At 48.9% G+C, this 24,455-nt stretch overlaps 2 protein-coding genes across 11 annotated transcripts in view; one reads left to right on the top strand and one right to left on the bottom strand.

Annotated features, from left to right (window-relative positions):
• The window catches only part of VWA5B2 (von Willebrand factor A domain containing 5B2), a 41,689-nt gene extending 27,930 nt beyond the window's left edge, over positions 1 to 13,759 (top strand). For 5 of the 6 annotated variants that reach the window (XM_060274321.1, XM_035133001.2, XM_035133006.2 and 2 more), the window contains 9 exons: positions 662 to 957; positions 2,166 to 2,391; positions 3,806 to 4,153; positions 4,392 to 4,529; positions 5,223 to 5,342; positions 9,445 to 9,516; positions 10,724 to 10,793; positions 11,697 to 11,808; positions 13,036 to 13,759. In XM_060274321.1, the coding sequence (XP_060130304.1) occupies positions 662 to 957; positions 2,166 to 2,391; positions 3,806 to 4,153; positions 4,392 to 4,529; positions 5,223 to 5,342; positions 9,445 to 9,516; positions 10,724 to 10,793; positions 11,697 to 11,808; positions 13,036 to 13,695 (2,042 nt within the window). In that variant the 3' untranslated portion in view covers positions 13,696 to 13,759. Of the gene's footprint in view, positions 1 to 661; positions 958 to 2,165; positions 2,392 to 3,805; positions 4,154 to 4,391; positions 4,530 to 5,222; positions 5,343 to 9,444; positions 9,517 to 9,978; positions 10,794 to 11,696; positions 11,809 to 13,035 lie in introns of those variants that run through there. The other variant, XR_009557558.1, reaches the window with a different exon arrangement.
• A 677-nt stretch (positions 13,760 to 14,436) lies between these two features.
• ALG3 (ALG3 alpha-1,3- mannosyltransferase) lies at positions 14,437 to 24,078 on the bottom strand. 5 transcript variants are annotated; one of them, XM_060274323.1, is made up of 9 exons: positions 23,670 to 24,078; positions 22,521 to 22,620; positions 22,223 to 22,370; positions 20,802 to 20,962; positions 20,295 to 20,415; positions 18,750 to 18,955; positions 17,836 to 17,913; positions 16,882 to 17,025; positions 14,437 to 14,877 (listed from the first exon to the last, which is right to left on the bottom strand). In XM_060274323.1, exons 1-9 carry the CDS (start codon positions 24,061 to 24,063, stop codon positions 14,703 to 14,705), a joined length of 1,527 nt encoding a protein of 508 aa, XP_060130306.1. In that variant the 5' UTR covers positions 24,064 to 24,078; the 3' UTR covers positions 14,437 to 14,702. The 5 variants fall into 5 exon arrangements, 4 of the variants coding, with proteins under 4 accessions (XP_060130306.1, XP_060130310.1, XP_060130309.1 ...); XM_060274327.1 differs by having other exon boundaries at positions 22,521 to 22,614; positions 23,670 to 23,801; XM_060274326.1 differs by having other exon boundaries at positions 22,521 to 22,695; positions 23,670 to 23,789.
• Between the last annotated feature and the right edge of the window lie 377 nt (positions 24,079 to 24,455).

The raw sequence follows: 24,455 nt of genomic DNA on the forward strand, positions 1-24,455 counted from the left end.
GGGGGAGGGAGAAAGAGAGAGAGAGAGAGAGAGAGAGAGAATTCTGTGATGGAAGCCATGTACTTGAAGGTGCTTTAATGTCTGCTGTGAATGTGACCTGCGTCTTGATTCCTCCAAGCCCACTGGCTTTTTTACACTAAAAACCCTCCTAGAACTCAGCTGGGAAGACAGTGGTGGGAAAGTGGAAATAAAATAGAGAATTGGCTCCACCTGTCAATGGTTCTGTCTCTGCCTCCTGTTGGACTCAGGCCAACCCCGACTGGCCCTGACCACTTCCTTTTTGAATTATGGAGGTCAGCTGAGGAGTAATGAGAGGCCATAGCTCTTTGGCACAGCACTGTTTTGCATGTAGGAGGTCCCAGGTTCACTCCTTGGCATCTCCAGTGGATGCCAGGCTTAAAAATTCCTTTTCAACCATGCCTTTGGCCGATTGACATTTGATGGCCATTTAAACGTGTTGTGGGAGAGGGAAGTTATTGGTATGTTGTTCTTATTTTTACTATGTATTTTGTGGTTTTTATATTGTGATTTATGGTGTGAACCACCCTGCAATCTGTGAATGAAGGGCAGTATGCAAATGTAATTAGCAACCATAATAATTTTGCCTCGGTATATTATGGAGCTCTCCATGCCAGTCCCTCTGCGTTCTTCTCCCTGGCAGGTGGGGATCCTGTGTCCGGAGGAGACATCTGGAAGCGGATTTACCAGCCCTCCTACATCAAGGAACAGTATGTGCTCACTCACTGCTCAGTCAGCACTGACCACAGCCACGGCTTGCTCTCCCACAGTTCCACCAGCAGCGAGTCCACAGGCTCCAGAGATGTCCCTCCAGAGGGAGGGTCCTTAGCCCAGGCTCTCGAAGGCAGCTCACAGCAAGGCCAGAAGAGTGTCTCTCTATGCAATTCCTCCACCAAGTCTGCTCCCGTCTCCCAGGCTCATTCTGGTGCTGCTCCTAAGGTGAGGCATTTCAGGTCCCCTCCACTCCACAGCACCCACCACGCTTTGAAAGAGGCCTGCTACTTTATACTACTTTGGGTCTTTTTTCTAGGATCAAATCTTCTATCAGAAATGTAAAGGGAGATTTCCCATTCTTCCTATTCTTAGGTGGAGGCATTCCCAACTGGATGGTCAGAAACATTTTCACTTTCATCCTCTATTAACTTATTTATAGCATTATTGCCCCCTCTTTAGAAAGGCTCCCAGTGGTCCCAGTCAATTGAAACAATGAGTTGTCCTGACCAAGACACGCCCCCCCTCCCCAGTTCCTTTCCCCTTTCCCCCATGGGTTAGTTTAAAGGCTGTTCTGCAGCCTTTTAACACAAAACAAATTCACAAATATTTTCAGACATGTCTTTTTGACACACTCAAGGGACACCATTCTTCTGAATACCAGTTGCTGGAAACCACAGGAAGGGGAGAGTGTACTTCTGCTCTGCTTCTGCCTTTGGGATTCCTAGGGGCATCTGGGTGGCCACTGCAAGAACAGGATGCTGGACTTGATGGGCCTCATCCAGCAGGTTCTTCTTATGTTCTTACATAAAGTAGATCCTGCTACAGTTGGCTTTGTAATGTAGGTGTTGAATCTGCACTGGACAGCTTAGACCTCCCATGATACAACCCCAGAACCAAGGTATCCTTTGATGTAATTTGAAAAGTCCTTCATGATTATGGGTCTTTCCAGACTGTTGCTATTTTCAGGTGGGATTCAACCATGTATTGGCACATTCTGGTTGTGCAATTATAATTGATTGGGAGCTCTTGTGCAACAAACCCACTCCCCACTCCCACCCGCCAAAAATGCACACAGACTTTTTGTGATAAGTAAAGTAATGGCAACATGAAATTGAAAGGTTGGGGTAACACTTTCCTTGATGGCATGTTGTCTCACCTGCCTGCAGACAAATCAGAATGAATGCTTATTCAATAGCCCATGTTTTCAAACTGCCCTGCAAGAAAGTGAGGATGAATGTTCCATAAAGTGGTTGTTTGGAAGAGCTTTGTGTGTGAGAGGGAGAGAATGGAAGACAATTCCTCAGGTGTAGAGATGCAGTAGGCCCGGCATTAGATCTGCACAAGGGAAGGGTGTTTGCTTTCTTACAATGATCTTTGACATACTTCTTAGAGTTTTCCCAGCCTTGGCCTTCTCACCCTCTCCTTCTCTTAAGGTGTCTGTGGCCCTGAGCTCTGAGGAGCTGGTGCGGAGGAAGAAGGCCTTGGCCCGAGCTGCTCTGTCTGGACGTAGCTTCTCCTCCCCACATGGTGAGCTGGATGCCCATCGGCTGTGCCGAGCCCTAGAGAAGGTGTCCCAGAAGCGGAACCGTTCCCTGGAAGGGAAACTGGATGAGATTGGGCCAGAGTTGCAGAAGATGCGCAGAAGCATTGCTGATTCCAGTGAGTGGTGGGAAAGAAGAAAGCGGAAGTCTCCTCCTGGGAGACGAGAGAAAGCAGGAGTGACTGAGACTTGCATGTGGGCCAGCTATAGAGGGCCCTCTTCCATCTGCAGGGGGTGGCATCCTGGTGTCAGTTATTCTTCCCACTTAGGTCTTATGCAAATTATTAACATCCCTGTTAGTTTATCCCCTACTCCAGTTCTGCACTGCAGCTCAGTGACAGAAGTTCCCAGGTTCAGTCCCATAACATCCCCAGGTAGAGCTGGGGGTGTCCTCAGCCTGAAACCTGTCTTGATAGATTTGCATCCTCCCCTCCCTGCTCCAACACTTGGCAGGACTTAGAAGCTCTCATCCATCTGTAGAGTGGTTTGTTTGTTTTTGTGGTGGACCATGTTGCTCAATTTCCCCCCTCCATACCCACCTTTGACTGGGGAGTTACCTGGGCCAGGGCAAGCCCAAAGCCTGCCTCAGAACAAGCTGAATGTCAATGTTTTTGTGACTAGGAATGGAGTTGGCCAGCATTGTGTAGAGTGCAGATGGCTGTCCAGAAGAGTGAAGTCTGCAGGCCCTGTCTATCAGGAAAGGGGATTATGGTCCGATTGTAAGCCTTCCAAGTCTGTGGAGAGTACTTTGCAGGATTTGGAGCCAGTGGGTGCCAGACTAATCCTGGCAGGCTCAAGTGTCATTTCTGTTGGCAGGGGGAAATCCACCTTTCCTGCTGATGCCGGGACCAGAGATGAGCTACTAAAACCTTCCCATCATTGAAGCAGAGTCCCATATGGTTGCAAATGCCTCATGCTCAGTCTGCAAGCAGCTGCCTTGCTATAAGGAATGGATAGGGACCCTGAAGCCCTCTGGATGCTCTTGGACTCTAGCTCCCATCATCCTCGGCCTTTGACTATGCTGGTTGGGGCTGATGGGAGTTGGAGTCCAACAACATCTGAAGGGCCCCATCCCTGCTGTAAATAACCATTGAAGGCACTTGCAGTACTCTTGGATCCTTCAATTGCAAAGGTTCCTGTCATACTAGCTGTTGTGGTATCTAAAGGCTCTTCCACACTTGTCCCATGCCTAGAAAACAGGGATCGAGGTGATTTTCCACTTGTCTGAGTGGTTTTCGCTTTGTCCCATCGCTTTCCCCCAGAAACCCAATCTTTAGTGCCAAATCAAAGCAAACATCAATCTGGAGAAAACCCGATTGACATCATTTGCCCCAATTCATCAGTGAAGATTGGGTTTTCCCAGGGGGAATACAGCAGGGCAAGTGAAAGTCTCTGAGTGCCAAACTTGGGGATGTGTACACTCCTAACTGGGTGTTTGTGAGCTTCCAGAGATGTCTGCCTGCGGGAAACTCTGTCCTGTTGCAAAACCTGCTGAGCCTTGTGCGTGCATTCTCATGCCTTGCTCTCTCCCAGGCAATCTACTGTCACCAGCCCACCTAGACTGGGACACGCTATTGGAGCCCCCGTACCTTTTCAGCCCATCACCAGCAACTGAGCAAGGAGAGTGTGAGAGCAGCGCTTGGCCGCCACTCCGGTGCCAAGTTGTGATCCATGGACTCAGGGCAGGGAAGCCAGTCTCTTGGGAAGTGACAGCTGCCCTGGATTCCCTGCTTCTTGCCAGAGACAGCCAGGCCAAGGAGGAGCCTTCTCAGTGGCAGCAGCAAAGTAAGGGCTGGGACAAACTGCTTCACCACTTGACTGCTGGCTCCGTCATCCGGGATAATGAGAATGTGTCTCAAAGGGAAGCCGAGATTGAACATGGTAAGCCTGCCCTTCCCTTCACTCACCCATTCTGCCTCAAATTTGACTACTTAAACAGATGATGAATATTAATTGAGTTATTAAATATGGGCTTGGGTGTTGTTGCAAGGCTCATTTCTGAAGCCACAAAGAATATGGACTTGCTTAAAGACAAGCATACATAACTTTGCCTATCCTGTATCCCAAATCCACCTTCCCTCTTAACTCTAACCAGCACTGTGATTCTGCCTCTTCAAAGGTTTCTCACGAAGATTCCGCATTAAGGCTGCCCAGTCCAGCAAAGCTTGCAACACACCTTCAATATATACCTCTGTGGTGCCTGTAGATGCTTCCACCCAGGAGATCTTGCCCTCTGCCCTTGAGGTTCGAAGCACAGGTAGGGCAGCTTGGAGCGCACATGCAGAGCTCTGCTTCTTAGGTCAGAATTTGAATCCCCGGGATTTACCAGAGATCTAGTTTTGAGAGTAAATTCTATCATGGGAGCTAGAAACTTTTTTAAAAAAATCTGTTGTCCAACAGATTGCACAATCATGTTCTTCTACTGTTCCTTCCTGAAGTGCTCAAAATCTGGAGCAGCCTGTCTTCATTTGTTTTCCCTTGGAAGAGACAGGAGTCCAGCTGCTTACAGCATCTAACCTGCCTGTTTAAACATATCAGGATTGAAAAGGAATGATAGTGAGCAGCAATTAGACTCAGTGGAGTTCTGCAGGATTGCAGAACAAAACTGGCTGCTTTCACCAGCTTCTTTTGTTAGCAAACTGCTGAGAGCAGCCCAAATATTTACAGACATTTCCACCATACAATTTTGGTACATTCCAGGTTTCATCAGGTATCTAGGGTGGCATGTTTTCCTGCTGCAGATGACTGCATCAACTTGAACCAGCCGCTGAGTGAGGGGATATTTTCCAGTGGCAGCCAGGAATATATCTGTCTGCAGAATGCAGGCTGTATTTATTATTAGCTCAATAAAATCCATGCAGAGAAAACGAGATTGTTCTGCAACTGAATATGCACAGTGCTGGTCCCACAACGATCTCTAAACACCCCGATGAAATATGCTTTCTTCCAGTGGGCCTCTTCAGCCACCAGCAAGGATCCTATTCCGGCAGCCGACGTCAACATAGTTGCTCAGCAGGTCTGGGACGGAGGCAGGACTCGGAGGACCTGGATGATGCTCCTGTTTCTGCAGGTACTAGTGTCACTTCACCTGTCCAAGGAACCCTTTATCTACATGACCCAAGCACCCCCAGGAGGCAGTAGATGGTGAAGAAGCAGAGAAACAAATACAAATCGAGGAATTTAGTACTATTAGTAGTAGTAGTAGTAGTACTATTATTCAATTTCTTATCCTCCCACCACCACAAGATCCTGGGTCAGGTTACAGCAATTTAAAGATACAACATTAAAATCAGTTTAAAACAAATTAAATCAAAATAATAGGGCCCTAAACTTATTTTGCGCTCCAATCTCCGAGCAGTGCAAGATTTCAGGGGTTCCAGGTGCTTACCCAGGGCTTGTGTTTCCTTTGGGAATGAAGCACAGCAGAGACTATGGTGTCTTTAGGATACAGTGGTGCCTTGACTTACGAATTTAATCCGTTCCGAAGGCACCTTCGTAGGTCGAAAAATTCATAAGTCGAAAAGCGCCATTGGAAACGCGATTTCTCATAGGAATGCATTGGGAAAGGAAAAATTCGTAAGTCGAAGCATCTAAAAATTCATAAGTCAAAGAAACCCTATCTAAAACCGCCGCGGTTTCCATTTGGATGTCGAGAAATTTGTAAGCGTGCGGCCATTTGCCCCACTCGTAAGTCGAAAAATTCGGTTGTCGAGTCGTTCGTAAGTCGAGGTACCACTGTATATACACATGTATACAACCTGAGCCTACGATGGAGAAGTTCACAGCATTAGCACCCCAAAAGGGTCTTGCTTCTCCCACAGCCACAGCCTTGGATTCAAACAGACACCCAACATTGCTCTGCTTCTCTGTCTTCTCCCAGCTTGCTGCTTTACACCTGCCCATATCACTGCAACTTTTTCAACTCTAAATTCCGGCTCTGTCTTTCTAACTATCCACGAGTTGAGGGAGAGGCTGCATCCATTTGCCATCTCCCACAGAGGCCCTTCCTTTGTTCTCCTTACACCTCACCAGGAGGCTAACCTGGCTACTGTATTTCAGGAATTAGAAGACTTGATTAGATTTTAACATTTGCTGGATCCAGGGTTTAGTGGAGTCTGACATACCACTTAACACTCCAAACTCATAACGCTATACTTCTCCAGTGTCAAAGGCCCAGGGTAAAGAGGCAAAAGCTTTTTTTAGCGAAGGTACCAATGCACCTCCGTGGGGAGGGAGTTCCATGATTTAGAGGTGGCCACAGAGAATTCCGTATCCTGGGCGGCCATCTCCCTCCCCCAATTTCTGACAGTGGAGAAGCTACCAAGAGGCCCTTGCTGCCAGCCTTAAGAGTTGAGAGGGTCTGTAGGGAAGGAGGAGGCCTTTACAATATTTGAGGCCTAGGTCTTTTTAGAAGGCTTTAAACACCAATTCAGTGATCAGTTGTAGCAGTGAAACCAGTGTAATTTGCATCCCCATAGGGGAAAAAGTGCTTGATGAACCCAAGCTATATGTGATGCAGGAGAGGTGAATATGCCTTTTAAAAGAAAAGCAAAAATAGCTCTGCTTCCCAGCAACAGCAGATAGCAGTTTGAACATTAGGAAACTGACCTGCTAACAATGAGAGCATTGGGATGATTTTGTTGTGAAAGATTAGTGAGAGCGGCACAGCCTCCCTGTCAGAAATGTGCTCTGTAGGGTAGGGTCAGCCGTTTGACTTCTCCCTTCTCTGTAGCAATCCAACCTAGCATGTTGCTCCTTTTTGAAGATGAAGCATGAGCAGTGCCTGATCATTTGGAAGCATCATAGCTGGGAAAGGGCCATAGCTCAGTGGTGGCCCCTCTGATTTGTATGAAGAAGGTCCCAGGTCCAGTCTTGGCATCTCTAGTTAGGGCCTCGGAAGATTCCCCTGCCTCAAACCCTGGAGATCCACTGCCACTCTCAACATCCCTGACCACTGGTCCTGCCAACTAGGGATGATGGGAGCTGTAGTCCAACAACAGCTGGAGACCCAAGTTTGGGAACCCCTGATCTAGATGATACTGAGTTAGGTGGAGGAACAATCTGGCTCAGCTTAAGGCAGCCTCCTGTCTTCCTGTGAACAGGTCCTTTTAACACACTTCTTGATATAGCAGTATCAGTCCCACCCTGCTGCTATTGACTGATCACTGAACTCTCTTTTGCAGGGGTGGGAAATGGAATATGGCCGGTGGCAGGGGCGTAGCCAGGATGAAAATTAGGGGGGCAAGGGGGAGGGGCCACAGTGGGGCAAGGAAAGCTCCCTTCTCCCTTGCCAGCTTTCCCTCCACCCGCCCCGGCGATCGCGGAGGGGGAGGAGGGGATCGGAGCAGCCCGATTTTGGGCTGCTCCGACCCCCTCCTCCCCCTCCTCGAACGGCAGGGGCGAGGGGGCGCCAGGATCAGTCCGAAATCGGGCTGCTCCGATCCCCTCCTCCCCCTCTGCGATCGCCGGGGTGGGTGGAGGGAAAGCCCCAGAGCCGTGCAAAGCGTTTGGCTGGCTTTCCCTCCGCCCGCCCCACAGCCAGCCAGGGAGAAGGGACGTCCCTTCTCCCTGGCTGGCTGTGGGGCGGGTGGAGGGAAAGCCCCAGAGCCACGCAAAGCGTTTGGCTGGCTTTCCCTCCGCCCGCCCCGCAGCCAGCCAGGGAGAAGGGAGATGTCACTTCTGCCTGGCTGGCTGTGGGGCGGGTGGAGGGAAAGCCCCAGAGCCACGCAAAGCGGTTGCCTGGCTTTCCCTCCGCCTGCCGCACAGCCAGCCGGCTAGAAGGGACGTCTCCCTTCTCCCTTGCTGGCTGTGGGGCGGGCGGAGGGAAAGCCAGCCAAACGCTTTGCGCGGCTCTGGGGCTTTCCCTCCACCCGCCCCACAGCCAGCCAGGGAGAAGGGAGACGGCACCGGGCGAGCAGCGGGGCAGGCTGGCCAGCGGCCCTGCCTCTAGGGGGAGCAACTGCCCCCTCCTGCCTACGCCCATGGCCGGTGGGCCAGATCCCTACTTCCCCTACCCACTGTGGGCCAAGTTTGACAAGTGGTGGAGTTGCAAGAAAATAAAAAACTTTTGGGACCTCATTTATAATGAATTAAAAAAATTGTTCAAGATAATGTTTAACAAAAGACCGGAAGCCTTCCTCTTAGGTATAATGGCACCAGATATCCCAAGAAAGAAAAGAAGAATCTTTTAACATGCTACAACGGCAGCAAGAATGCTGGTTGCCTAGGGGTGGAAGGGAGATCAAATTCCATCAAAAGAGGAGTGGCAAGTAAAACTGTTAGAATACATGGAATTAGCACATATGGTGGAAAAAAATAGAGATCTACCGACCCAAAAGTTTAAAGAGGAGTGGGAGATGTAAAGACAATATCTAAAATTATATGTCCCCATATAAAAACTTTAGAATGCTTCGAATAACTCTCGAATTGAAATAAGGACAAAGAATACAAACAAGATTTAGTACAGATCAAATTTATTGGAATATCAGAGGCAAGGAATCGAGGAAACAAGGAAGTCGGGAAATATTTTTGTGTATTGGTGAAGTAGTGTTACATATCTTTGTTTGTTTGTAAAAGATGTATTGTATATTTTTTATTTTGTATAATTTTGCTATGTCTTTGTCTGTTTTATTTTTGTTTTCTTCTTTGCTTCCCCCCCCAAATGTTCTTTGTGTTTATGTGTTAATTTTAAACCTGATGATGATGATAATGATAATAATGTTTGGCAAGTGTGCGGAGCTGCCTGCCTGATAGTTACCTGACACTACAGTGACATCAAGTAACCTGCTTTTGCAGCTGATTCCCAGGACTTGCAAAGTTCCGCACCGGTGGGCATGGTTTAGTCAAAATATTCTCTTGGGCCACATGGGGAGGCCTGGCGGGCCTTGTTAAGCTTGAGGTTTCCTATCCCTGTTCTTTTGGATCAGCATGAGCTTTGAGCAACTCAACTTCAGCTTCTGATTTGCAGCAGTTTATTTCTGTCCTTATGCTAGTTAGATACTGTTGTTGTTTCTTGTAAACCGCTTAGAGGTTTTATTACAACTAAGCAGTATATAAATGGATAAAATAGCCAGCTAACAAAATAATAGATTGAATGCCCCCGACTTCCCTCCAGTTCTCTGCAGGTTGTATCAGTTGTTAGTCTGATGTCAGGATTTTTCTTTACTTCCTAGAACGAGAAGAGATTCCTTCTTTTCCTGTTAGTGTCACTTCTGTCAACCAAGAAAAGCAGAACTGCCATGATGGTAAGTCTTACGGCAGAGTTTGGAGGGTGTGAAGGATCTGGAGAGGCTGCATTAAACCATGTGCTTTAATAGATTTAGGGTGCCTAAATCTATCAAGCACACACCACAAACTTAGGTTTGTGCAATTAAAGTGGATTAAAAGGCTGTGTCACCCCTATGCAACAAATACACTTTTTAAAAAGCAACCTTTTATGCAGTTTGGAAAGTGGAGAAATGCATTGAAAAGTGTGGGATGAACTAATGCCTAACAGAAAGATATATGAATGCTTCACAAGCAAATCAGGACAAATGCAAGACAAGTACTCCTTGTCATATAACTGCTCTGCTTGGAAATCAGAAGACCAGATATAATTTAATCTCCATGAGAGAAGGGATGAACGCTTGATCAATACATCATCTGCAAGAGCCCACAAACTCTACCCCTATTTATTTATAACATTTATCTCCCACCTTCCCTTCTAGGAGCTCTAGGCAGCACACAGAGTTTTTCCATTTTCCCATTTCATCCTCGCAGCAATCCTGTGGGGTAGGTTAGGCTGAGAGAAAGTGACTGGCCCAAGGTCACTCTGCGAGCTTCGTGGCTGAGGACTTGAACCCTGATCTCCCAAGTCCTAGTCCAGCACTCTAACCACTGCACCACATTGGCAAAATCAATTTCTACAGCACCAGAAGTTGGGTTTTGTGCTCTGTGTACTTTTGCTTTCCTTCTGTAACTTTTTTTGCTTTTGTTATAGGGAGAGAATAAAGAGCTTTGCTGTGCAGGGCTCTGTAGCACCAACTGGGAGATCCTAAGCAAATGGCATTAAGATGCAGCCCTGGCAATAAAACTGCAGCTACCATAGGTAGCCCCGTGGAAGTAAAGCTGTGTGGTCTCAATCAGCGAAGGCTGGTCTATTAGTACAAATGGGGCACTGCCACACCAACCTCAGCCTGACCTCAACCAGTCCCCACCTGCCTGACTTCTGACCTACAGTCTAGAGCACTGGCTGTCAACTTCTTCCTCCTTCGAGTCAGTGTTGCCTTGATAAAACTCAGAGGAGGATGTGGACAAACCTAGAATTGGCTGGCTTCGCCTGACATTGGCCCTGGCTCCACATTCTCTCAGTCACCATGCCTTCCGCCCCCACCAGTCCCCATGGGCACCACTGGTCTCCATCTCTGTTTGCTATTTTGCAGCTCCTAACCAGTTGCTTCCTTTCTGGTCTAGGTGTCGATTCCAGTCCCTCTTCTGTCTCTGTGGGCTCCCAGAAATCAATGGAGAACTTTGTGGGCTCCAGGTGAGTCTTCCAGGGCTGGGAGATGCAACAGGCTACTCTGCAGCAAGGTCGTTCTTTTGATCAACCATTCTGAGTGTTCGCAATATCATACAACACCAATTGAAATCCTTAAGAGTTTATCATCTTTTTTAGGATCAATGGAGAACTCACTGTAGGTATCCTCTACAAGTTCCCAGCTGAGTTAGCTCTGGAAACTCTCCCTTATTGTCTAAAATATTAGCACCATCTACATACTAGGTGCTTTACAAAATACGTAACTGAGAAAGACCCAGTCCAGAGCATTTTGTGGTCTTCAATAAGGTGGAAAGAGCAGGGAAGGATCAGGACACAAGACACAGTTGCTTCACTACTAGATCTTTGTGGAACAACGGAGATCTGAACAAGAAGCTAAAGCTCTGTTTTCTATGAGTAATGTTGTTGTCTTCCACCCAGCATTTGGGATTTTACAACACATTTTGAAGCCTATTAAAGCCTGCAAGCACTTGTGTGAGATAATCCTTCCTAGAGAGGAAAATCACACCCTCCAACCCACCCCGTACCTGATAAACATGCTTGAGCACCTCCATGATATATAGAGCCCCACACGGGAGGGTGGAAGGCCCCACTTAAAAGGACAGTTTTGTACTCTGCTTCAGTTAACCTGGCATGGGCTAGAGGAAGCTGGCCTGCAGTCTGTCTTTCTCAGTGCATGCAGGATCCAGTCTTATCCAGGTTAACAATCATTGAGAACTACCCCTATGAATGGAGGCAGTATACCAGATGCTGGGGAACAGGCACAGGGCAGTTTTCATGCTTTGCTTGGCCACTGTAAGAAACAGAAGGCTACACTATAAGAGCCCTAGCCTGATCGGACAAGCTGGTGACATCACCATGACATTTCACCTGGGTGACTGGTCTCTGCAGATTCAGCATCAGCCGGCGACGGGGTCAAGGCCTGGCACTGCGTCCCCAGTGCCTGACCCCTGAAAGTGAACTCTCCTCTTGTGACAGTGCCATTCAGGACTATCTCCCACTGGTAAGCATCTCTTCCCCTCTCCATTTCCACTACCTAGATCTCTGCAGCATCGTTTTATCCCACATTGGTTGCCCATCTTATGTGATTTCTGCTGGACTTCTAATTATATTTATAAGGTTTCTTCCCTGCCCTTCACTATAAGGCCCCAGGGCAGGTTACAACAGTTTAATATGCAATTATATAACAGATAAAATCATTGCTATTATAGAACAAACTAGTGTATTTCAGCCCGTTCAATAATGGGCGCTAGAACATCCTGGGGTTCGGAGAAGCGCTTGCGCAGCGCTTCTCCGAACCCTGGGACCTGTCCTTGCTGTTGGCGGCAGGGGGACAGGGACGGAGGAGGAGAAAGCGCTGCTTTCTTCTCCTCCGTTCCTCTCCCGCAGCCGCCGACAGCAAGGAGACAGGGAGGGTTGTCAGGTCCGCGGGGCGCCGGGCTCCTCCTCACGGGCGGTTCGTCCTGGCGGGCGGGCAGGATTAGCTCTTAGCGGAGAGGCAGCACAGCAGCGGCGGCAGCAGCAGCAAGAGCGGCGGCACCTCAGTAGCCCCGTCCTCCTTCTCGCCCGCCTTTTTGCGCGCTGCTTCCCGGCGCCCTCTCCCCCCTGCAGGCTGGTCCCTCACGGAGGGAGAGCGCGCGAGGGGATGGCGTGAGGGGGAGGCGGAGTCCGGCGCTTGGGCCTAGCGTCCCTCAGCCATTGCGCGCTTCGGCGCGAACTTCGCCTACGGTGACGGGGAAAGCCTGGCCGCCCTTGGTCCGCCGCTGCCGGGAAACGGGAAGTGACAGGAAGGATACATTGCTGGACACACACGCGCTCTCTCTCCCCCCCCCCGCCAACGCTCAGTCCGGCTGGGATCAGCGGTTGGCGGCCGCAGGGAAACGGTAGGTGGGGGTGGGGAGAGCGCGCGCGTGTCCAGTCTCTGCTGTCCAATCCCTGTGTCCCTGGGGGACATGCGCAGTGACCCAGGGACACACGGGACAGCTTGGACGCAGGGACAACTTGGACTTCATATATATAGATAGATAAGACTGTTCTGAATGAACCAGAACAGTATGCAGTTCCAAACTACAATTTGGCACAGCCCATAAACATCTCTGCTGCACTAGCCTACTCAAATGAAAGGAAGTTGCAAAATAGCTTTGAACTTGCACAGAAGCACTTCCCACTGAACTGTTAAGGGACTCAGGAGGTTGGCTTAAATGCACATCCAACTTCTCCCTTGTAACAGGTGCGGCTACAGCAGGCCCCCGGCATGTTCCAGCTGACCGAGTGTTTCTCAGAGGTTGTTCAGATCCCACTGGACCGCTTGCGCCGAGCCTCTCCCTATGCCTCCCACCGTGCCAGCCTCAGCCCTGCCTCCAGCACCTCCCCTTGGGCACTCATAGCCAAGGCCAGCCCAAGGCTAACAGCAAACCAGCCTTCCCCGGATGGCGGTGAAGTAGTTGGAATGAGCAAGGAGGGAGCCGTGGAGCCAGGATCGCCACACTCACACAGCACCTGCTCAGATGTGCCGAGCGCTGCCGTGTGGGCACAGGCGGACAGCGGGCGTGGCTCCGAGACAGACGCCTGCGACCATTCGCCGGATGCCTCTGAAGTGAGCATCAGCCTGCAGGAGATGTGCCCAGATGCAGAGGAAGGGGACCTGGAGAGCATGAGCTGGGCCACAGCTGTGGCTTTGGCATGGCTGGAGCACCGCTGTGCCGGGTTCTTTGTGGAGTGGGAGTTGCTGGCAGCCAAGGCCGATTCCTGGCTGCGGGCACAGCAGCTGCCAGAAGGTGTGGACGTCGCCGCCCTCAAAGGGGCAGCACGTCAACTCTTCCTGCTGCTCCGCCACTGGGATGAGAACATCAAGCTGAACATGCTGTGTTACAACCCAAACAATGTGTGAAGGAGTAGTGAGCAGGCCAGGCTGTTGGTTGCGGGTGCCAATAAAGAGACGAGCTCAGAGTCTAGAGCAGCAGCGTGTTCTTTCATTGCCAAGGTCTTTGAGTGACTCTGTGTCCACACCAGCAATGCTTTTTCCAGATACCTCCAAAATTACAGGCACTTGAGTTGCTATAGAGAGCCAGGGCTAGTCTCTTGATTACCCTCGTCTATTGGGTTGGCCAGATTATGTCCAAAAAAGGGAAGAGAGACGTGTGCTGTCCCCCACAGGGAGTGTACTGCAAGCCTGTTTTGCATAGCCTTGACTCCTGAAATGAGTGGGAAAGGCTCTCCTTCCACCACAGCAGAAAATTAGCTTATTCCCAGTAAAAAGCAACACTCCTATTCCTGCTCACACCTCACCCCCGTAGCAAGACTGTGCTACTCAGGGTTGTATCAGATGGAAGTCATCCCGTTGGTGCAGATTTCCACTTGCAGAACTGAACTTCTCCTCCCTCTCCTGTCTCTGTGCACCCCTTGCCCGCTAACTTGCTCAGAAGAGTTAGGAAAAATCTACAGAACAGCTTTAGTGGGTGCATGGGGGGAGCAGAGGGAGGGGCAGTTCCATTGTGTGAGCGGAAGTCCTTGCACTAATGGGACGGTGTTGGATACAACCTTAAGTCCACCTGTTCTCAGGTGTTATCCACCTTTAAAAGGCCAAGAAGCTTGCTTTAAAAGCAAATGAAGTGCAGCCACAAGACAAAAGTCAAAATACAGAGGCAAGAGGCCTCACGCCAAGCCCTGGCTGATTTTATTTAAGGTGTTCCACATTACCACCAGCAGGTATGCAGATTGTACTCTTTCCAATCCACAAACCACCACCCTTCTGGGCTAGGAGGCAGTGCCTACACTTGAGCAAGAGGTCCCAGGGGGGAATGGAAGTGGTCCATCAGCATCTGACCCAGAGCAACATCCATGCCTGGACAATTCTTGTTCATGCTCTCACTGTGGGAAGCTCCTCTTGTGCAGTTTTCACTCAGCCTTTTTCAAAGGCTGTTTCTTTACTTCCTGGGGGGTCATGGAGGCCTCCGTCCCATACCAGAGCTGCAGGAGGATGATGGCATGGCAAACATGGAGGACGGCGGAGCTGTAAACTGTTGATGGGTACGTGTTCCAAGAAAGCTCGATCAAACCTAGAATGAGCACCCTGAAGGGAGAGGAAAAAACAAATAGGACATTGTTCAAGAAGTCACATAAGGCTGTCGTAGCAGGAGGAGTGGGTTTTTCTCCTTCCTTCACTTTCACTCTTAAAAATTGTTTGTTTGTTTATTACATTTATATCCCGTCTTTCGTCCCAAAGGAGCCCAGGGCAGCAAACAAGAGATAAAACAATACAAAACGTATTTAAAACTATTCCAGCACAGATGCAGACTCGGAAAGAGCTCAACTTAAAAGAGGAATGTCTTCAGTAGGCGCCATAAAAACAACAACAACAGAGATGTTGCCCAATATTCAAGGGGAGGGCATTCCAAAGGGCAGGTGCCACAACGCTAAAAGCCCAACTCAGCTATTGTGCTCAACAGACCTGATAAGAGGCTATTTGTGGGAGGCCCTCACCTGCAGAGCAGCGACCAATTGTGTATGTAAGAGATGAGGTGATCTTTCAGGTATCCTGGTACCACAATGTAGAAGGCTTTCTACACCAGAACCAGGATCTTGAACTTAGCACTCACTTCTTTTCCATTCCCACCCTGCTTCAGTTCTGCTTCAGCAAAGGTACTCCTAGATCCATGTATGTCACTGGAGGCACAGGTAACCTCAGTGACTAAGAGCACCTTTTATCAGCTTCATCTGGTGAGACAGCTATGACTATTGAGATCCAGGCATCAGGAACTCTCAAGACGGGATTACTGCAGTGCACTCTATGTGCGGCTTCTCTTGAGCAGTCCAGAAACTGCAGCTAGGTTACAATAATGCAGCTAGGCTGATGGCTGGGGCATCCCACCAACAGTATATAACACCTCTGCTAAGAAACTGCACTTGGCTGCCAATATGTTATGTGGCTCGGTTAAAAGTTTCACTTCTAGCATTTAAAGTGATACAAGCTAGGGCTAGAGAACTTGAGAAACTTAAGCCTTGCCCCATATGCTCCTCTCTGGCAATTGTATTCTTCTTATAGGGCATTATTAAGAGTTCTGTATGCCCCAGAAGTACACCTGATATCACTAAATATATCAGGCCATTAGTGCTGCAGCTCCAGCCTTCTGGAACCGGCATCCAACTGAAATATAGGTAGCTATTGAAAACTTTCTTTTTAACAAATGACTTGGCCATTTTATAATGTATACGGAGTTTGGATAATTCAATGATTTCAAAGTTTGTTTTTCAGATTTGTGTACATATTCTGCATTCTGCTTTGGAAAACGTTGATTAGGAACTGTTTATACATTCTTAAAACAACGGTGTGCCAATAAAGAGTTCTGAACCTCCCCTAAATAAATGGGCCTTGTTATAAAAAGTTTTGATTAGATTCCTATATGAATTATGTTACAGTAGCACCTGCATCAAGGTTTTCATAAGTGGAGATGGAAAGCTGAACTCCTTGCTTCACCCCTAATCCATCAAAATTCTGCAGCAGGCTGAGCTATTTTTTTTAAAAATGTCTTTATTCCAGGCACCACGTGACAGCTTCCCTCTTCACCCAATTTTTTTTTTTTGTGTCTAACATGCGCAAAATATTTGAAATGTAATTTCATGGTACATTGTTTAACTCCCACTAGTCCCGCTCCCCTCACTGGTTTTGATGTTCTCTTTGTGATCCTGACTCCAGCCACATTCACAACATACATTTGAAGTGGTAGAAGAGTGCTTCAAATGTATGGTGCAGATGTGACCTTTGTTTCAAAGATTTGTCATCTAGCTGCTTTGCAGGACAAAAGGTGACCCTACAAATACCCCAATAAATAAATGGTTGCATTCAAATGTCCCCTCCCTCTGAGTGAAATGTGAGTTATGGATGCAACCCAAAGTTCTGTAATCATGATCAAGTGAGCACGTGCTGGATTCACAGGCATGTATGCTGTGAATTCTGTCAAACTGCAATGCCGTTCCTATACACTACATGGATCTGATTGCACAGAGAAAATAGGCACGTGGCTGGCATGACCCTGCGTCCCCTTGACTTGTCTCCCCTACCCCTGCTGGTACGCACTTCAGCAGATGAGCAAGCTTCTTGGGAGGCGTGCACCAGAGCAAGTAGGGCAGAGTGTGGAAATACCAGACGTAGAACTGGTAGTGCAAGGAGCGGCTGAAGCAAACGCCGATGAAGTTGGAAGTGAAGAGAGCAAAGACTACCTGTAGCCTTTGGTTAAGGGAAGGTTGCACTGCACAAAGTTGAAAGTTCAAATCCATTGCAGCTCTGGAGTGGAGGAGCATCAAGAGTGTGGAAGCTCGGCTCTTTCCATGTCCTTTTATAAATTATTATTCATTAAACTTTTATACTGGAAGGGACGTGGGTGGTGCTGTGGGTTAAGCCTAGGGCTTGCTGATCAGAAGGTCGGCGGTTCGAATCCCCGTGACAGGATGAGCTCCCGTTGCTCGGTCCCTGCTCCTGCCAACCTAGCAGTTCGAAAGCACGTCAAAGTGCAAGTAGATAAATAGGTGGGAAGGTAAACGGCATTTTCGTGCGCTGCTCTGGTTCGCCAGAAGCGGCTTAGTCATGCTGGCCACATGACCTGGAAGCTGTACGCCGGCTCCCTTGGCCAGTAAAGTGAGATGAGTGCCGCATCCCCAGAGTCGTCCGCAACTGGACCTAACTGTCAGGGGTCCCTTTATATTTACCTTTAAACTTTTATACCACCCTCTATTGGGAGGATCACGGGGCAATTTACAATATTAAAAACACAAACGCACATACCATAATGAAAACTATACCACCACCACCCTGCAGTTAATTGTTTAATTATCCAAAGTCCTAGGAGAAGAGGGATGTTTTTACCTGGGGTGTAATGATAAGTAACTTACGGTAGGTGCCAAGCAAGCTTCCCTGGGGAGAACATTCCACAAGTGGGCGCCCACCGCAGAAAAGGCCTGTCCTTGTACCATCACACAAACCACCTACCATGCGGTTGCCCCCCCACACCACCACCACTCTGGCAAAAGGATATGATTGGCTGAGAGGGGCTGCGGAGGGTTCTTCCTCTCAGCTGGATCCTTCAGCAGTGACAGGATGCTTTCATCACACCTGCAGTTTTTTTTGGGGGGGGGGGAAGAGGAGAGAAGCAGAACTGTTGTGATCCATAAGAAAGTGGACCCCTTCCTGCTGGGAGTGTAAACTCTTATTCAGGGCAGTTTAGCATCATCTCTTCTTAATCCATGAGACAGGTTAGGCTGGGTGACAGAGGAGATCTCAAAGTAGGCAGTTTCTCTCTTAAAACTAGGTGCTGGGGCAAAAAAAGAAAACAGCTGCTGCTTTCCACACCCTATACCAGGCATCCCCAAACTGCGGCCCTCCAGATGTTTTGGCCTACAACTCCCATGATCCCTAGCTAACAGGACCAGTGGTCAGGGATGATGGGAATTGTAGTCCAAAACATCTGGAGGGCCGAAGTTTGGGGATGCCTGCCCTATACGATGTCTGCAAGCATCTGCTCACCCCGTTGGAAACAGGATCCTAGGACATGTGGACCTCTGCTGAGATCAGGTGGGGCTGTTCTTATGACTAAGCTTCAAATGGTTGAGTAGGGATGCAAACCCAGAACTTTCCCCAGCTTTCACATTCTGTGCACTACATGACACTAACTTTCAGTGCAAGTGGTTTCTGCACCCTTGTACTGAACTGAAGCAGAATCCTGCAAAGGCTAATTTTTTGTGGGTTGTGTATGTGCCCCAAAGTCCCATTTTCTCTCTTGCTTTGTATCAGGCCAGTGCTGGAGAATTAGAAGCTCGCTCCTTGACAAGCTACAACAACAACAAAATCTCTTTCTCTCTGAGAGCCCATAAATTGTGAGCGTGATTCTCCAAGATTTGAGTCTCACACGTACTATCCCCCTGAGCACAGTGACAATGCCACCTTCTCACCTGTGCCACCTCTTCAGTGCAAAGAGCCCCAGGGCAGCCAAATGGGTGGCCAGCAATGCCAGGTGGAATGTCCGGTGCTGGAAAACCTCTTCTGGCAAGAATCGCCAGTTTACTGTCCACTTGAAGAGGAACTGTCGGCCCAGGTCAAAGGAACGGGACACGTACCCAACAGGGTTCACTACCAGGAAGGGCAACCCCAAAACAACCTGCAAGAAACAACTGTGCCTTAAAATTCTCCCACGAAGAACATGAATGCGACTTTTTGGCACTCCTAGTGCAGCAAATTGTGGAAGCTGAGGTCACTGCATTCTTTAGTCTGCCAGCTTCACTTGTCTCTCTTGGAAGACAATGAAGGTGTGCGCCTGCGGGGGTGTGTGTGTGTGAAGTAAAACAGGAAAGACCTGTTTTGCTGCAGCTGCAGCAGATGAGCCAGTGTCTTTGCTGATTGATATTACCACCTAAGCCAGAAATCAGGTTTGGGTTCTGCAGCTAATACAACTCTCTGTTCCAAAATTAGAGACATGTCGTGTTGCTTCATAGGCTCTGCTACACATTCATCCAGGAAGTGCTTTATTATTTTTAGCAAAATGCTGGAGCATCAGGTACACAAGCTACTAATTACTTCTGCTGCTTTAAACCTACAAAACTCATGATGCAATGAAGCTGTGAGGAAGGCAGTTCAGCTTCTTTCCCGGCATCAGTTCCAAAAGACCTGCTGCATTTATTTTGGGCAGCCTCCTCTTAATGGCTGCTGGACAGTAATTGAACCTCATGTGCACCTAGCGATGAGGTTTCCCTTGCCAAAAAAGCTCTCTCCGAGCTTGGACAACATTAACTGCCTTCTGTAATGTTTGCTTGAGGGGAAACTTACTTGCCTGCATCCTTCATAAATTGCATTTCTCCCTTCCATTTAAAAAATAAAACACCAGGGGAAACACCCAGTATTTGTTTTGTGCAATTGAGTGTTATGCACTGAGTATTGTGTAACTGCTCACATGCCCTGAACTCATGAAATGATGTGCAACCACACAAAACAAATTCACAAATACAAGGACAAGGAGAGGATGGGCCAGAAAATGCTAGAGATGGAGCAGGGTGATATGGAAATATATATGTTTGGACAGGAGTCTCACCATGATCACTGGAAGTCCCACCCATACTTCCTTTGTTTCTGCCAGCATATTTACAGAAACAACGAGAGCTAGAAACCTTTTTAAAACTAAAACTTGATGATCCAACAGACAGGATCACAGCTGTGCATATTTTCAAAGTATTTCACCTTGACCTAGCTCTACTGTCGCTAGGTAGTAACTGAATCAGACAAGTATTTCGCCTGTGGTCATACCACCCTAAACATGCCTGATCTCCTAAAAACTAAGCAGGGTCAGGCCTGGTTACTAATTGGATGGGAAGACCCCCTGGGAATACCAGGCACTGTAGACTAAGTGTTGTCTGTTCTGACATGCCATGTGACCTTTCCTAGGCCTTTTGGCTGGAGATACCAGGGGTTGAATCTGGGCATGGCAAATCTTCCCATCTCCTTACCTGCAGGGCTGCACAGATAGCGAGCTTGGGAATGGCTCCTAGCAGGCCAAAGCGCTGCAGCAGGAGGAAAAGGAGACCCGGTGCAAAGAGCAGGATATTCATCTTCACAGACACTGCCAGGCTTGAGGAGAGAGATAAAAGATGCCACTGATCCCTGTGGTTAATACAAAAGGCCCATTCCAGTCCCCATGCACCTTGCTTTTGCCATCTGACATTGACTAAGTCTAAGAACTAGCAGCAGACTTTCACAGAGAGCAAGTCTGTCCTCCTTGCCCACAAGGTTTACAGTTTACACTGAACAGTCAGGACTACAGCAAGATGGCTGATGGGAGTTGTAGTCCAAAACATCTGGAGGTGCTCAGGCTAGCAAAGGCTGTTTTAGATGCACCACAGGAAGCAATGAGCTGGCTCTGAAATTCCCACTTTGCAAGCAGAAAAATCAGGTGTGCCACTTGTTTGTTTAAAATACCCTCCCATTGAATGGATTGGCTCTAAAGGGGCTCTCACCTGAAGCAGAAGCAGCCCCAGGACCACCGCTCCTCCAGGAAGAGGTTGACAGCCAGGAAAAGGATCGCCATGGCCACCGGGTCATTGAAGAGGCGCAGGACAAAGATGGAGTGGATGCGATAGGAGGCGCAGCACATGAAGAAGAAAACGTAGGGTGGGACCTGCAGCAGAGGTGTCAACGAGGAAAATCAAGCCCACTTGCCATTGGGGCGGCTTCAGATGACTCAAGCTGCCACTGTTCCCATTTTACAGACTGGAGTCTTCCAACAACGGACAGCCTGTGTGTGCCCACTGGGCTCCCAGCACCTCCTAGAGGCAGTGGCTGACAGTTGTGCTGACTGAAGCTACTTTGCCCCTTCTTTAACTCCTGGCTTTTAGTGTGGCCAGCCCTTTTCTGTGGAATGAAATTCCTGGTGAGATACGAACCCACAATCTGTACTTTCTGAAAAGCTTTGTTCTGGCAAGCTTTCTCAGCTGGATGAATAGGTCCCTGCAATGGGCACCCAATTCACATTGGTTTTTAGTTTTAACTGCTGCTGCTTTCTGTATTGTTTTTAACAGTTTTTATTGTATTTTGTGCATCGCCTTGAGAAATGCGTGGAAGGTGAAATAATAGTTGTAATAATAATAATAACAACAGACAAGCATTCAGCAGAAAGTGCCTAACTTTCCTCCTACAACTGCATGCTCAGTTGCTTTTTTCTCAGATTGTAAGGTCAGGTTCCCAGGATCCTCTTCCTCCTTGTGCAAGAGAGGGAGAACCGAAAACTTGTAGCTGTGTCCTCATTCACAGCATATGAACACGCTTTATAGGAACCTTCACTACAAAAGCATCATTTTAAAAATCAAAGCAATTTACAACAAGAATACATACAAAATAAAGACCACATAATTTTTTATTATTAAAGAACACTAATTAAAGTTTTTATTAATTGTTTGCATAAGCCTGGCAGCAAATAAAAGTTTTCAGCAATCATTTAAAGGTCAATACAGATTTGGAAGGCTGCTGAATATATTTTGGAAGATCATTTCACAGGGCTCGGCCAATAACACTAAAAGCTCGGCTTTGTGTTGAAATCAAATGAGCCTCACCAACCTGGGGGGGGGGGGAACCAGCACTGCTCCTACAGAAGATCTCAGTGGTAGAACTGGAATGTGAGGTTGCATTTTTTTACGGTTGCTGTACAGTATCATGAACATGGAAGTCTCAGTCTATATAGAGAGTTCAGCAGTGCAGCTCCACAGAATTCCACCTTAACCTGCACCCACCCAAACCTTGCTGTCCTCCTCCTGGCCTTTAATTTTCAGGTCCCACATGTACTGCACAGGAGCACTGTGTTTGGATGAGGGCTCATATCTACTGTGTGATAGGAAGAAGAACAGTCTTTAGTGCTCCTTGAGGTGCTGTAGGAGCTACTGACCTTACTGGTTCGGCTGTAGATGCGGAAAACGAGCAGCAGTGTGGCAAGGTAAAGGGCAGCAAAAAGATATTGGGCCAGGCGGATGTTGGTGCCACGGCCAGTTGCATAATACAGGCCCAGGAAGATGTAAACAAAGCCAGCAGGATATCTGTAGAGGGGGGGGGAGTGGGTAAATAGATCAACTACAGAGTAAGGCAAGAGAAACTGCCCTATTGCCGCCCAGGCTCCATCTTTAAGAGATGTACCCCCCTACCACTGCTGAAACCCTCATTATAATTGCAAGCTCAGTGTTACTCACACAAGAGGGCCTGTGTCCCCCTTTAGCTGGGTGTAATCCAGAGTCCCATTGACAACACCCTCCACCTCATCCATATAGGCTTTCCAGTCGATCTCTGTATCTTTGGGGAAAGCACAGAAGCTGTACCATCAAGTACGAACAGGATCTTGCTTCAGCTGCTGAAAACGGCCTGGATCTAAAAGAAGGGCTCTAAAATTATCCAAGTCTACAAGAACACATGCAAAGCCATGCCTGGTGGCTGTTCCTCTGTGATAAGGCATTTAGCTATGACCTGTTTTTGAAGGGCTTGGACAGATTTTTATTTAGGCTGGGCTCTAGCAGCCAGGACAAGAAGCATTGATTCGAGGCCAGTTCTGACACTACGCCCTGGCTCAAATGAAGCCCCAGCCCTTTGTCCAAACTGCCTCAGACTACACAATGTATCGCACCCTCCACATAGTCCTGTTAATGACACCCCACTTTGCATCGTTCAGCTACGGAATTCACTGCCACAAGACGTAGCAACGGCTGCCAATTGGGGCAGTTTTGAAAAGGGGGCGGACAAATCTGTGGACGATGAACCCAGCAATGCCTGCTGCTCCTGATGGCTGCACTGCATACTACTGTACCTCCAGCATCTATGGAGACCTGACTCCGACTACCAGTTGAAGGTAGGGGTTGTGGGACACAAGTGAGGGACGTACAGAGGTGCCAACTTGAATAACATATGTGGGAGCAGGCAAGCCTCACCCTGCATAATCAATCACATAGCGTGGCAAACACACACCATTTGAATGGCAATATTTGGGCGGGGAGCCCTCAAATATTTTATTGGGGGGGGGAATGGACCTCGACCCCCTAGGAGTTGGCTCCTCTGCTCACCTCCTTCCCATGGTCTTCCCACCTGCTTGGCCACTGCAGGGAGACCTTTTGCTTGAGAGGGCTGCTGTTGCCTCCTTAACCCAATCCCACAGGGGTCCGTCTGCCCGGCACGCTAGTCCTCAAGGTCTGCTGGTCCTCGCTACTCCCAGAAGAGCTGCAGGCGTGAGCTATACCCCTCCCTCCCTCCCGGCGAGGGTCCTAACCCTAAGCCTTGCCCCTTATCCACACCCCCAGTGCCAGTCTCCTGACCCACCCCCACCCCAGGCCCCGTCCCGGGCCCTCACTCACATGCCACCCTGTGTATGACCCACTGGTTGACCCCCACTTCGGCCAGGCAGAGGCAGGCGGCCACCAGCGGGGTGTAGTGGGGCTCGAAGAGCACCAGGTGCTTGTCTTGCCAGGCCCGGCGCAGGCTCTGGCGGACGGAGGGCAGCCCGCCCGCAGGCCCCGCCGCCCCCTTCCTCCTCGGAGCGGGACCCGGAGCCATCCCGCCCAGCTCCGGCCACGCTCCCCTCGGGCAGCTGCTGTGGCTGCTGCTGCTACGGCTGCAGGCGGCCCGGCCAGGTGGTGCCACCGCGAAACGCGCCCCGGCGCCGGCACCGCCCGGAGCAGGCAGTTCCGGCGCTCGAAAGGTCCCCCCTCTCCGCTCTCTTCCTCCTCCTTCCCGGTGGCGGCGGAGCATCAGCAGCCTCACGCCACGAAGTCCTGGGAGGCTTTTAAGTTTTTTTTTTTTGCCGTCTCTGTTTTGCTATCCCATTGCATTTATTTTATTTTATTTTATTGTTTTGGTGCTGTGCTTGTCAAGAGGGTTTTTTAAATTTTATTTTAAAGTTTTGGTGAGCCGCCCTGAGCTGGCACTTCATAGAATTTCAGAACTGCAGAGGTGGAAAGGATCCTCGAGGGTCGCCTAAGTAGTGCAACCCTCCCGTGGGCATTTTGTCGGATCCAGCAGGGATCCTCTTGCTTTCTTATGCCCAGAAAACGCAAGATGTGCTCTTTAGGGGAAACAAATATTTAAGCACCGTGCAGGGAGAAAGGGGAATAGGGTTGCCATCCGTTCTGGTATAATGCAGG

This window comes from Zootoca vivipara, chromosome 5 (genome assembly GCF_963506605.1).
Source record: "Zootoca vivipara chromosome 5, rZooViv1.1, whole genome shotgun sequence".
NCBI classification, from domain to species: Eukaryota; Metazoa; Chordata; class Lepidosauria; order Squamata; family Lacertidae; genus Zootoca; species Zootoca vivipara.

Excerpts from the sequence above, each read along its gene's own strand:
- ALG3 (XM_060274323.1), bottom strand. The coding sequence starts at position 24,063 with ATGCTCCGCCGCCACCGGGAAGGAGGAGGAAGAGAGCGGAGAGGGGGG. Across the intron at positions 20,963-22,222 it reads TCTACAGCCGAACCAGTAAG|GTCCCACCCTACGTTTTCTT; the intron begins GTCAGTAGCTCC and ends CCTCTGCTGCAG. Across the intron at positions 17,026-17,835 it reads CAGCCCCTCTCAGCCAATCA|GGTAGTCTTTGCTCTCTTCA; the intron begins TATCCTTTTGCC and ends CCAAAGGCTACA.